Source organism: Gekko japonicus, unplaced genomic scaffold, assembly GCF_001447785.1.
Source record: "Gekko japonicus isolate JY-2015 unplaced genomic scaffold, Gekko_japonicus_V1.1 scaffold1453, whole genome shotgun sequence".
Lineage (NCBI taxonomy): Eukaryota > Metazoa > Chordata > Lepidosauria > Squamata > Gekkonidae > Gekko > Gekko japonicus.
In genome coordinates, this window is record NW_015167093.1 from 269,629 (window position 1) to 282,569 (window position 12,941).

The 12,941-nt window shown below is 45.5% G+C and overlaps 1 protein-coding gene across 1 annotated transcript in view; it reads right to left on the reverse strand.

The window, feature by feature from the left end:
• The window catches only part of PTPN5 (protein tyrosine phosphatase, non-receptor type 5), a 72,904-nt gene that overhangs the window by 17,336 nt on the left and 42,627 nt on the right, over window positions 1-12,941 (reverse strand). Inside the window, exon 11 of the mRNA XM_015412895.1 lies at window positions 8,085-8,198. Within this exon, the coding sequence (XP_015268381.1) occupies window positions 8,085-8,198 (114 nt within the window). The remainder of the gene's footprint in view (window positions 1-8,084; window positions 8,199-12,941) is intronic.

Here is a 12,941-nt window from a genome sequence, read left to right on the forward strand (position 1 = left end):
CGAAGTAGGCAGGCCGGGGGGGGGGCTGAAAGGAACGGGGAGACATTTAAGGGCCAGCTTGCCAGGCATCCCGCAGCCGTGGGAAGACATGGGGGTGTGGCCTAATATGCTAATAAACTGTGCTGTTGGGGTGTGTGGCCTATTATGCTAACGGGTTTCTGCTGTTGGGTGTGGCCTATTATGCTAATGAGTTCCTGCTGGGCTTTTTCTACAAAAAGAGCCCTGTCTGTTACTATTGTCATCGGAAGGGGCAAGTTAAAAAGAACTGTGAAAAATGGTTACAGCAAAGCTTCTAATAAAGTGAAAATTCAGCTAATTAGGAGAAACAGTTCTGATAACAGCAATGGTCCTTTAAGTAATTGTGAGAACTGGGAAACTGAAAGCACTAACAATGTTATTCCTACAGCTGTGATAAGGAAACCTATTAGTTACTTTCAAGGCCAAATGAGGATACTTTGGCAGTAAGACCAAAGACACCTCGGGATGCTAATCAGCTTATTTCAGCAGAACAACATCGGTCCCTGCCACACGGGACGGCTGAAACGCGGCTAATCAGAGCCGCACCAAACTTGAGACGCCGCGGCGGGAACCCACGGATCCCCTCAGCCGCAGCGCATCGCTCCCCGGCACGATCAGATGCCGGGGAGAATGCGACGGTGCGAAGGGGAGCCTGGCGAACTGCGCAGTGGTTCTTCTTTGATGCGCATTTCGGGCGGTTGGGACGGATCAGGGACGGCCACGGCACGATTGCCAGATGTTGCTGTGTGATCGCGCCCGTTTGATGCGACCCCGATCCGTCCCTCTCCCGGCCCAAAACGCCTCGTGTGAACAGGGCCATTGTTGGGTTAACAAGGTACGAATGGAACCTGTCATTGTAAATCAACAAATGACTGTTATGGGTACTAAGGATACTGGAGCTGACTCGAGTTCTGTAAGAAAATACATGCTAGAGAACAAAAATGTGCACTTTGAAGGTTTAATGCGAGTAGACCCATATGAATGTGCATCTAAACTTATTCCTCTTGTGAATGCATGTAAAATTTAGGAACTGGGAAGGAGAACAAATGTTGCTTGTCCACGAACATTCTGAATACGATTTTGTAATTAGTGCAGATCTGTTACATAAAGCTCTATGTATGCAGAAGCAGGAAGCCCTAGATAATAATGGGGGTGAGGCATCAGCTTGCACAGAGGCACCAAGCAGGGACAAGCAAGGAACATTTTTTCAATCTGAGAAAAAAGAAACCTTTCCCAATGTACAGCTGGTTGAGGCAGAGTTTCAGTCCCAGGGTGGCTCTGAAGTACCTCATCAGCTACAGGAAGAAAACGCTCTGTTTAACACCCAAGCATTTAGGAATAGTCAGAAGCCATTTGAAATGACTGGAGGTACAGCCAGTATTAATGTGCAAAAGGTCCAAAAGAACAAAAGGCTCATTATCAGGGGTCATTTCCTGCAGGAGCGCAGAGGAGCGGAGCTCTGGCAGTAAAGAGCCCAGGGGGGGGGCACATGCAACAAGCCCCGCCCCTGCTCCCAGCAGCCCTCAGTCAGAGCAAGAAGCATCGAGGTAAGTTGCAGAGCTCCCCCCGGGCCCCAAACAGTCCAGTGGGACCTTTAAGACCGAGTTTTATTCAGGTACAAGCTCTCCCTCCTCTGTGGGGACAGATCTGCACGTCCCCCCCCAATAGCTAGCAATCCAAAACAGTCCAGTGGAGCCTGAGTGGTGGGTGTTGCCTTCTGACACACTTCCGGTGATGTCAGGGGGTGTGGCATATGCAAATACGTTATGCTAATGAGCTCCTGCACCTCTTTTTCTACTAAATGAACCCTGCTCATTATGATGCTGAGGCAAGGCCTACACACTTTAGAGTGGGAGAACTCTAAAAACGAATCATGTTGTCAAACTTTATGTAGCTTGACAGGGTCCTTTTGAAGTCTTCCAGGTACTGCTTCCGTACAACTATTTAATGAAGGAACTGAACTCTAGGAAGAAGCCTATAGTGTTACATGCCTGTAGAGTGAAGCCGTATAGAGACTGTGCTGAGGTTGTCTTTCCCATTGAAATCAAGCAGAATGAGGATTGTGGTTTCCTTGGAATACTTTTGGGAAATGAATGAATTTTGGATATGCCTGATCGTTACCTTGTTACACTGTTACGCCTTATTGCTGTGCAATATTATTGACGGTCTGTGAAGCCTTATCTTCTGGCTATAATTTTAGCATAAATTCTGTAAATTCTAGCCTTCAAAGGGGGCATGTCACAAAAGTGATTCCCCAGTGTATGTACGTTATTTGCATTTATCCTTGAATTGTTTTCTTGTAAAAATCAGAACCCCATGTATAAGTGTTTTCAGGATTCTTACCTAAGACACTGACGTGTTTTACCTACCAAGCACCTGTATGTAGTTCGCTAACAATGTAATTGCTAGCAGCTGGGAGCTGTCAGGGTAATTGTTTGACAGTTGGTCATCTACAGCTCAAATGTCGGTTTTGACAGCTAGTGATCTAGATCTCGTCTTAGCTCAGCTAGATTAAGTAACTGACCATGCTGATCGGTTACTTAATTAGCAAGTGACAGCTGGGCTAGCATACAGGGCAAGGAGAAGGAAGCCAGAACACATCACATGACAGAACGCTGCAACACAGAGAGAAGTCAACACCATGCCGATGGATGCAGACTTGTGAAGAACACCTGAAGCTGGAAGAAGGACCTTCACACTCTTCAGAACTTCCACTCTCTTGCATCATTGCTGCTAGGAGGACTGCTACTCAAGACGTCTGCTTTGGAGCTGTACGCCATTTAGGGTCGGTGTCTAGAGGCTAGCACTTGTATCTTTTTATGTTTGTCTATCTTCTGTAAATAAATTTCTAAAATTACGTTTTTAAACACTGGAGTGAGTTACTAGTCCAGAACTCAAATTTAATTTATTCCAGTGCCAAACGGATGCTACCAAAAAGAATATTTTTCCAATTGGGTATATTTAAATTCTTTTATTTTATAACATTTTGGCCAGTTTACATTGTTGGGACACCCCGATGTTGTGACATTCCAAGCCCCAGAAACTGAGTCCATCAAAATATTAACAAGATTGTGCCCAGGGGTCATTTCGTAGAAAAAGAGCTAGGGGAACTCATTAGCATAATCATTAGCATATGCCACACCCCCTGACATCAGGGGCCCGGCGGTGGACCTGCAAGGCCAGCAGGAGTGCGAGGAAGCCCTGCCAAGGCCCTCCCTGGCCCCAGGCAGGCAGGAGTGGGGAGAGGCGGGGAGGAAGCAACTTACCCTTTCTCTTCTCCTGCCTCCTCCTGGCTGAATGAGGGCTGGAAGCGGGGCGGCCGGAAGCAGGGGGCGGGGCTTCATCATGTTCCCCGCCCCCGTACCTCACCCGGGGGAACTGTGTTCCCCCGCGTCCCCCCCCCGAAATGACCTCTGATTGTGCCAACAAATATGGAAAACAAAAAAGGCCCACAGACTGAATTTACCTCCCGATTAAAAAAAAAAAAGGAGACGCCAAAGACTGCAACAACTATTGGACCATCGTATTCATTTCTCACGCAAGTAAAGTGATTCTCAAACTCTTACAACAAGGACGGTTACCGTACACGAAATGAGAAATGCCAGATTTTCAGGCTGGATTCAGAAAAGGAAAAGGCACTAGAGATCATATTGCAAATTTATGTTGGTTACTGTAGCATACGAGAGAATTTCAGAAGCAAATCAGCTTGTGTTTCATAGATTACAGCAAAGCTTTGAATTGTATGGACCATGATCATGTATGGATCATTTTATACTTGAGGATCTTGACAATTTGGTAAGAACTCTACTAAAAGTGACTGTTCCTAAGCCACAACCAATAGCTGTTCTGTCACTAGTGTTTCATAATAGTGGGTGAACAGTCTCATCAGCAAAAACTCTAGTGACTGTAATTTCAAACAGTGAAAGGAATTTGCACATTTTTAATATCTTCTGTGGAATGGTTGGTTGGGAGAAAGTGAGAAGCAGTCTCACCCTCTGATTGCAAATTCACAAGCTTTTCAACTTTACCAAGGTCAACAAGGTGAGGCTCTGTTCTCAAAATCTGATGAATGGAATATTTAATATTATGCCTATTTTGCCATCGACCTCAATTCAGGTCATTTTCTGAAACATAGATTGCTACCTGGTTGTTTTGCAATCAACATGCCATTCCACAAGCATGTTTTCCCCCAAGTTTCCTTCATTTGTAGACTTAGTAGACTGCAGCTTCTGCAATAAAGGAATTCCATTCTTCTCTGATCTATTTAGTGTCTTATCCAATAGATCAAGGGTGTCGAACTCATTTGTTATGAGGGCCGGATCTGACATAAATGAGACTTTGTTGAGCCGGCCCATGTGTGTCATAAAATGTAATGCCAGGTAACAGAGATATAAACTTTTATAAAGGACACAAACACAAACATGCTTAAAACATTAGCACTCTTGAGATATTTTGTTTATTTAACAGTGTCTGATAACTGACACCTCTTGCTCTGAATTATTGCATCGAAATGTCTGTGCTGTTGCAATCTTGAGTATGCTGTTCAGGTGTGTATCTGTAAACTGCAAACTTACAATGAAGCAGCAGCAGCAGAACTGGAAGAAGAAGCAGAAGACAGCTAGCTCCACTGCAGGCTTGATAGGAGCCCTCTGGGGGCCTAATCCGGCCCCTAGGCCACATGTTTGACATCCCTGCAATAGATCTTTTGAGGGGATGGAATTTAAAGTCTCCTGCATAGAACCTCTGAAGCTAAGTTGTTCAAGTTGAGTGGAAATGTAATTCAATTGCTGAAAGCTTTCAATAACTGTTTGTGAAGTCAGTAAACAATAGTCTCCAACAAACTTCAATAAGTAATCTTTTAAAAAATCTAAATCCAGTTTGCATTCCTCAGTATTGTCTAACTGGGCTGGTCCCTTCTCTTCAATTAACTTCGGAGAGTTGTAAGTGTCTTCTCAGTTCTCCAAGCTAATATCCTGGAACTGATTACTTAATGAACATTGAGATAGTGAATCTTCTTCTGTTTTTAAAGCTTCATATCTATTTGGTGAATAGAAGGTAGATAAACCACTTACATTGTCCTTACAACTTACATTGGAGAGAGAGAGTCATCAATTTTAAGTTGTTTTACATTCTTGGCCGTCAAAGACTGGTCTGAATTTGGCCTCCTGCATTTCTTCCCCCTGTTCTTATAAGAACTCATAACTTTACAACTTGTCTTCTTGAGCTTGTTATTTAGAACAAGGCAAAACTATTACCATCCAGCACTTCAAGGCCATTTACAGGACAGGGAGTAGAAAGTCTGCAGGCCGATGCCAGCATAGCTGTTTCAACTAATTGTCTTCTCAGTTCTCCAAGCTAACAAGAGCAGGGCTTCAAATCAAACCATCCACCCATATAAGAATTTGCCTCCAACCATCAACAAAACATGCCTGAAAGCATATTAAAGTGTTCTGTAGTAATCACTCAAGACAGACAAATAAAAACTTGGAGCTCTACAAGTGAGCTTCCAGCAGGCAAACACCAACTATTCCAGAAACGCTAGATTTTCAAGATGGATTCAGAAAAGGAAGAAGCCCTAGAGATCATATTGCACATTTATGTTGAACACAGAGCTGTAACCAGAAAAGGTGTGAGCACTTTTAATTCTCGTTGATTAGAGGGATCATCAACTTAAGCTAGCCTGCACTCTGGAAAGCAGCTGAAAGAAAGCTTTTTGAATTTTTTTCCTCTACGCGCGCGAGCCCCAGAGGAACGGAGGAAAGCCAAGCTGATTGCTTCAACTCTCCCAGCTGCACAGCCTGAGAAAGGATTAACCCCGTGAGTCCCTAAAGATGAGTGAGGCAGAATAGCATATTAGGCCACACCTTGACAGCACAGCTCATTAGCATATTAGGCCACACACCCCATGTTACCAGACGTGTGGTCATCCAGCCACACCCACTTTTTGCTTCTTATTCTGTTTACTTTGTTTATTCTCAAAACGCAGGGCTTTTTTTGTAGCAGGAACTTCTTTGCATGTTAGGCCACACACCCCTAATGTAGCCAATCCTAATGAGTTTCTGCTGTTGGGTGTGGCCTATTATGCTAATGAGTTCCTGCTGGGTGTGGCCAACTCAGGAGCCAGCCGGAACTCCGTTCCTGTGCGTTCCTGCCCAAAAATAGCCCTGGTGATGCCACAGCATTTGTTCTGATGTGCCACTGTTAGGACAGTATATGGAGAAACAGGATGGTTTCCAATTGGCAAAGGTGTCTGACAAGGATGCATTTTATCTCCCTCTCTCTTCAGTCTGAATTCAGAACACATAAGGAAAGATAGATTAGTTTTAGATGAAGGTAAAGTGAAAATAGGTGGAAGGAACATTAACAATTTGAGATTTACAGATGATGACACAATATTGGCAGAAAACAGGGAAGACTTGAAATGACTACTGGTGAAGGTTAAAGCACCTGGTACTTTTGGCCACTGTGTGACAGAGTGTTGGACTGGATGGGCCATTGGCCTGATCCATCATTGGCTTCTCTTATGTTCTTACGTTCAGAAAGTACCAAAGCAGGATTACAGCTGAACATCAAGAAGACAAAAGTAATGGCTACTGGGGAACTACACAACTTTAAGGCTGATGATGAAGAAACGGAAACTGATTAAGATTTTTTATTCCTTGGCTCCCTCATCAACCAAAAGAGAGACTGCACCCAAGAAGTAAGAAGGAGACTGAAACTGGGGAAGGCAGCCATGAAGGAGCTAGAAAGGATCCTTAAGGGTAAGGATGTGGGACTGGCGACCAAGATCAGGTTAATTGATGCCATGATATTCCCTATTAGTGCCAGGGCTATTTTTGAGCAGGAACGCACAGGAACAGAGTTCCAACTGGCTCCCGAGTTGGTCACGCCCAGCAGGAACTCATTAGCATAATAGGCCACACCCAATAGCAGAAACTCATTAAGATTGGCTACATTAGGGGTGTGTGGCCTAACATGCAAAGGAGTTCCTGCTCCAAAAAAAGGCCCTGGGTTTTGACAACAAACAAGGTAAACAGAATAAGAAGGGAAAGGTGGGTGTGGCTGGATGACCACACTTCTGGTAACATGGGGGTGCGGCCTAATGGGCTAATGAGCTGTGCTGTCAGGGTGTGGCCTAATATGCTAATGAGTTTTGCTGTTGGGTGTGGCCTATTATGCTAATGAGTTCCTGCTGGGCTTCTTCTACAAAAAGAGCCCTGCCTATTACTATGTATGGGTGTGAAAGTTGGACAATGAAGAAAGCTGACGGGAAGAAAGCAGATTCATATGAAATGTGAGTTTTATGGATACCGTGGACTGCCAGAAAGACAAATAAATGGGTCACAGACCAAATGAAGCCTGAACTCTCCCTAGAAGATTAAATGACTAAACTGAGGCTATCATACTTTGGTCACATTATGAGAAGACAAGAGTCACTGGAAAAGACAATAATGCTGGGAAAAGTTGAGGGCAACAGGAAAAGAGGAAGACCCAAGATGAGACGGATGGATTCAATCAAGGAAGCCACAAAGGCCCTCAGTTTGCAAGACCCAGGAATGACTGTTCATGATAGGATGTTTTGGGGAATGTTAATTCACAGGATTGCCGTAAGTCAAAAGCAACTTGACAGCACACAAAGTAGCAATAGATTGATAGAACTCGAGTGATCTGCCTGTTACCAATTTATTTTTAAGAGCCCTCTTGTGGCACGGGGGGCTGGCCATGGGGGGCCGAGGCAAGGAAAATACAGGGGAAGCTGCAGGAGGATGCCCCTCCATAACTGTTTAAGAAATTTTAAAAACTATCCGTATAAATACATCTGATTTCGATATTACTTGTCAGAATAAGAAGAAAATTTGATTAATCTGTTTCACTGAGAACATTTCAAAAGGTAAGGATGAAGATCGCCACCAGAGAGGAGGACAAACACGAAAGTTTCTCTCTGTCGTTCATCCAGCACCGACTCCCAAAAACTTTCCATATAAATACCTGGGACAATAAAGATCCATCTTTATCCACAGTACCAACCTTGCAGTTTCTTAAGAGAAAGGAGGGATTTCTCTTACCTGTCTAGCCGTAGCTGGGAAGTTGTTCGGAGTATGTCAACAACACCCTCATTTTTCAACTGTTTGCAGCAAATGCTGGTGGCAATAAAGCAGCCAGTCCTCCCAATCCCTGCACTAGCCAGAGAGATCAAGAGACCGTAAAGGAAAAGTCTACAGGAAAAGCATCCACATTTCTTTAGTCATGAAAAAGGGCATTTTGCACGACACGAGACCATTGCAAACAACAGCAAAGCAAGAAAACGATTTGAATAACACTGTTGTGCCCTATGAATAACACGGCTTTGCTCATACCTCTTATACATACTCCACACCGAGACAAAACGCCAAAAGGCAGCCTTGATTCTTCTGGCTTGGGATGCAGGGACAAGGGACCACACACAGGTAAGCAAGGGAGGGAGGTTTTTTGTCAAGCTGCTACTGCTCCAACCGTTATCCCATTCTTCTCCCTTTTACCGACTCTGTGTATCGATGTGACTCCTCCCCCCCAGAAGCTCACATAAACATGTACAATGCAGAAAGGGAGGGCCCCCCCTTTGTAGAAATGAAGGCAGCATAGTACCATGCTGTCATCTTAATATCACCCAGATAGATGGATGGATGGATGGATGGATGGATGGATGGATGGATGGATGGATGGATAAATGGATAGATAGATGGATAGATAGATGGATAGACAGATGGATAGATAGATGGACAGATAGATGGACAGATAGATAGATAGATAGACAGATAGAAAGACAGATCTTTTTGTAGCAGGAACTCCTTTGCATATCAGGCGACACACCCCTAATGTAGCCAATCCTCCAAGAGCTTACAGTAGCCCCTGTAAGAAGAGCTCTGCAAGCTCTTGGAGGATTGGCTATATTTAGGGGTGTGTCATTTAATATGCAAAGGAGTTCCTGCTACAAAGAGAGCCATAGATAGATAGATAGATAGATAGATAGATAGATAGATAGATGATGGCTCTTTTTGTAGCAGGAACTCCTTTGCATATTAGGCAACACACCCCTAATGTAGCCAATCCTCCAAGAGCTTACAGTAGCCCCTGTAAGAAGAGCTCTGTAAGCTCTTGGAGGATTGGCTACATTAGGGGGGTGTCGCCTAATATGTAAAGGAGTTCCTGCTACAAAAAGAGCTATCTACAGGGCACACAATACTGACACGCTGGAATGACTTAAAGCCATTGCACTCTCAACGATGGTACTGCCAACAAACTCTGGCATGCCTATTGCCCCGTAAGATCACAACCCCATGCAGCTTCCTCGGCAGACACAGCTGCATTGCAGTTCACAACAAGGGATGGGTAAATATTGCCCCCGTAGTACACCATATCCCTATATTTAGAAACTCCTAAGAAGAAGGGGGCCTTGATAAACTACGAGAACACCAGATGCAGAACTGTAAAGCCCACTCGCTATTTGCTTCTACTGCGGAACACTGTTAATTGTTGTGCATACATCGTCATTGCATCTTTGCAAGCAGTACTCCCAACAGGGATAAAGGTCAGGATGACCTCCATTCATAGCACAATGCCAACTAGCCAGATGCCCAAGAGCCAAGCGTGCCATTCCCCTTTCCAGTGGGTGATTTTCCAGCAGCCCAGCTCTCTCACCCACCCTCCGAGCAAGCAGGAGAAACAGTGGGGAGGGGTGGACACGATGTCTGGGCATCAGTCAAATCTCTGGAAGCTCAATGGTAATACCCAGGGGTCATTTCCTGCAGGAGCACACAGGAGCAGAGCTCCGGCAGCAAAGAGCCCAGGGGGCGGGCACATGCAACAAGCTCCACCCCCTGCTCCCAGCAGCCTCAGTCAGAGCAAGAAGCAGCCAGGTAAGTTGCAGAGCCCCCCCCGCCCCCCAGTCCAAAACAGTCCAGTGGCACCTTTAAGACCAAGTTTTATTCAGGTACAAGCTCTCCCTCCTCTGCGAGGACAGATCTGCACGTTCCCCCCCCCCATAGCTAGCAATCCAAAACAGTCCAGTGGAGCCTGAGCAGTGGGTGTTGCCTTCTGACACACTTCCAGTGATGTCAGGGGGTGTGGCCTATGCAAATAAGTTATGCTAATGAGTTATGCTAATGAGCTCCTGCACCTCTTTTTCTATGAAATGACCCCTGGAATACCACAGAGCTTCCAGAGCATTGGGTAATGCCTAGATGTGACATTGACACATCATGTGACACCTGCCCCCTGTCCTGCTCCATCAGCTTCAAGGAGTGCCAGGCAGCAGTCCGGCATCCCTAACAAAAGCTAACTGCAGTGACTAGAGTAAATCTAGCGGCTCTGCTGTGGGGTTGCCAGCTCACTTGTTCTTGCCTGGCTTCGACATCACTGCAGACTGCTTGCCATGATCAGCACAGTTGACTCCGTCACTAGCATTGGGTGACAGCGACAGCTGTACCTGCGATTCTCCAGTCTGTCTAATCTCCAAAGGCACAGGAAGCCCTGCCGAATCAAGAAAGTTGGCAACTCCATTCACCAGCCTTGCCTCCAGAACTCTATGCCTGACTGTGGATTCTTTTGTGGGGTGTACCCTGTGTGGGGCAGCAGCATTCCATTACACAGAAGGAAGTTTAATGAGAAAAGGGGTCATTTCCTGCGGGAGCGCACAGGAGCGGAGCTCCGGCAGTAAGGAGGCCAGGGGGCAGGCACATGCGACAAGCCCCGCCCCCTGCTCCCAGCAGCCCTCAGTTGGGCCACGAGGAGCAAGAAGCAGCCAGGTAAGTTGCAGAGCCCCCCCCCACCGGCCCGCCTTCAGGTACAAGCTCTCCCTCCTCTGTGAGGACAGATTTGCACGTCCCCCCCCCATAGCTAGTAATCCAAAACAGTCCAGTGGAGCCTGAGTGGTAGGTGTTGCCTTCTGACACACTTCCGGTGATGTCAGGGGGTGTGGCATATGCAAATAAGTTATGCTAATGAGCTCCTGCACCTCTTTTTCTACAAAATGACCCCTGAATGAGAGGGTTTTTTAATGTCCATAATATGCAGCTCCAGTTTATGTAAGACCGGGGGAGGGGGGGAGAAAAATACTGTAGTCGTCAGCCTGATATTTTTTTCAATGAAAGGCTAATCCTTCGTTTGGGAGAAAACATTAGCAGTACAATGCCAAAAAGATGTTCAGTGAGCCATCTGACTTCTGTCAGGCCTGATATGTCAGCATGTCACTTTAAATAACAGATGTACTGAATAACAATTACTCCTTGGTCCAAGAGACAACCCCATACTGTAGGTCTCAAGTGTGCTAGTAGCTTCTAAGATGAGTTTTCATTGCTTCAATAATTTGGGCTAGCAGCTAGGCCCCTAGCGGGAAAAAATAAATGCCAATCGTGCAGTGCCTTTTCATTCGAATCTATGGATGCATACAGGATACACGCTCTGACCGGCTTTTCAAAAGTTGCTTGACTCGCTTAAAAAATGTTTATTAATCTTTTTCTTATTCGCCACAGTTGATTTTTTCATTGTCTTTATGGCTGGCACTTCTAGTCATTATCTTAATGAAAGCAGAACCGACCACCTGGACGTTGTTAATGGGGAGTAATTTTAAGGGCAACTGCTCATTTCCTTTTTGGGCAGCTCTTTCCCCATTCAAACAAACATAGGCTGAGTTCAGACTGGCAGTTTGAAGCACGAGGGAGGGAGTCGTGGCAAAAAAGACCCGGAACAAGTTGTTCCCGCTCACACTGCACCGACTGATGCAGAAGCATACTGGGGAGGAGGTGGAACGGAGTGTTCACGCTGTTGGCCTGTCCCTGGTGGAGGCGCGGCTGTAAGTAGTTTTTTTCCACCCCAGCAACATGTGCCTAGCAGGGCTCTTTTTGTAGAAAAAGCCCAGCAGGAACTAATTAGCATAATAGGCCACACCCAACAACAGAAAAGCATTAGCATATTAGGCCACACACCCCATGTTACCAGAAGTGTGGTCATCCAGCCACACCCACCTTTTGCTTCTTACTCTGTTTACCTTGTTTGTTGTCAAAACCCAGGGCTTTTTTTATAGCAGGAAGTCGTGGCAAAAAAGACCCGGAACAACTTGTTCCGCATATTCCTGGTCACACTACACCCACTGATGCGGGAGCAAACCGGGGAGGAGGCACAAGGGAGCGTTCACACTGTTGGCCCGCCCCTGGCGGAGGCACGGCTGTAAGGCGCGGCTCTCTTTTTGGTGCACATATGCACTTAAGCACATAAGAAATTTCAGCATTCGGCGTTCACACTTCCGGGAAGCGGGATGAACGCGCTCTCCAGGGTTTGCTACCACTTTCACCTGGTGTTTTTTAAACTCAGGAGGGAAGCGTTACAAGACGGCTTGAGTACGGCTGGGGGACGCCGGACAGCTGTGGCTGTGTAAACCGGCCCCTTTAATCCGTTTGTGAAATGTGCCTCTATCGGGCCAAACTGCCAGTCTGAACTTGGCCATAAATGCTGCAAAACATACCTTCTGTCATTAGGAGAAAGGAGAGACTCATCCAGACCGTTTGGACATTTAGAGGTCTGGATAAAGAAGGCATTCTCTTACATTTTAATTGACATCGCTGCATGAGCACACTAGAGAATCAAATACAGTGTTTTTAAGAAAATGATTCTGTTCTTCCAGGCAAATCCACTTTTAAAATAAATGTTAGAAATGTGATATACTCATGAATTTTTTGCAGACTGGATAGATTTTAAAGACTATTTGGAGAAATACTGGGATGTAAAGGACAATTTGCTTTGCTTTGAGAATTATCGAAAATCAAAATAGTAGAAAATAGATAAATATATAAGACTAACAGTTGAAGATTAAGTTACCTGTGGATGTGAATAAGGAGATAAGGAGGTTTGAAGAAAATTTAAGAAATGGCCAGGAGGTTGGAGCACTG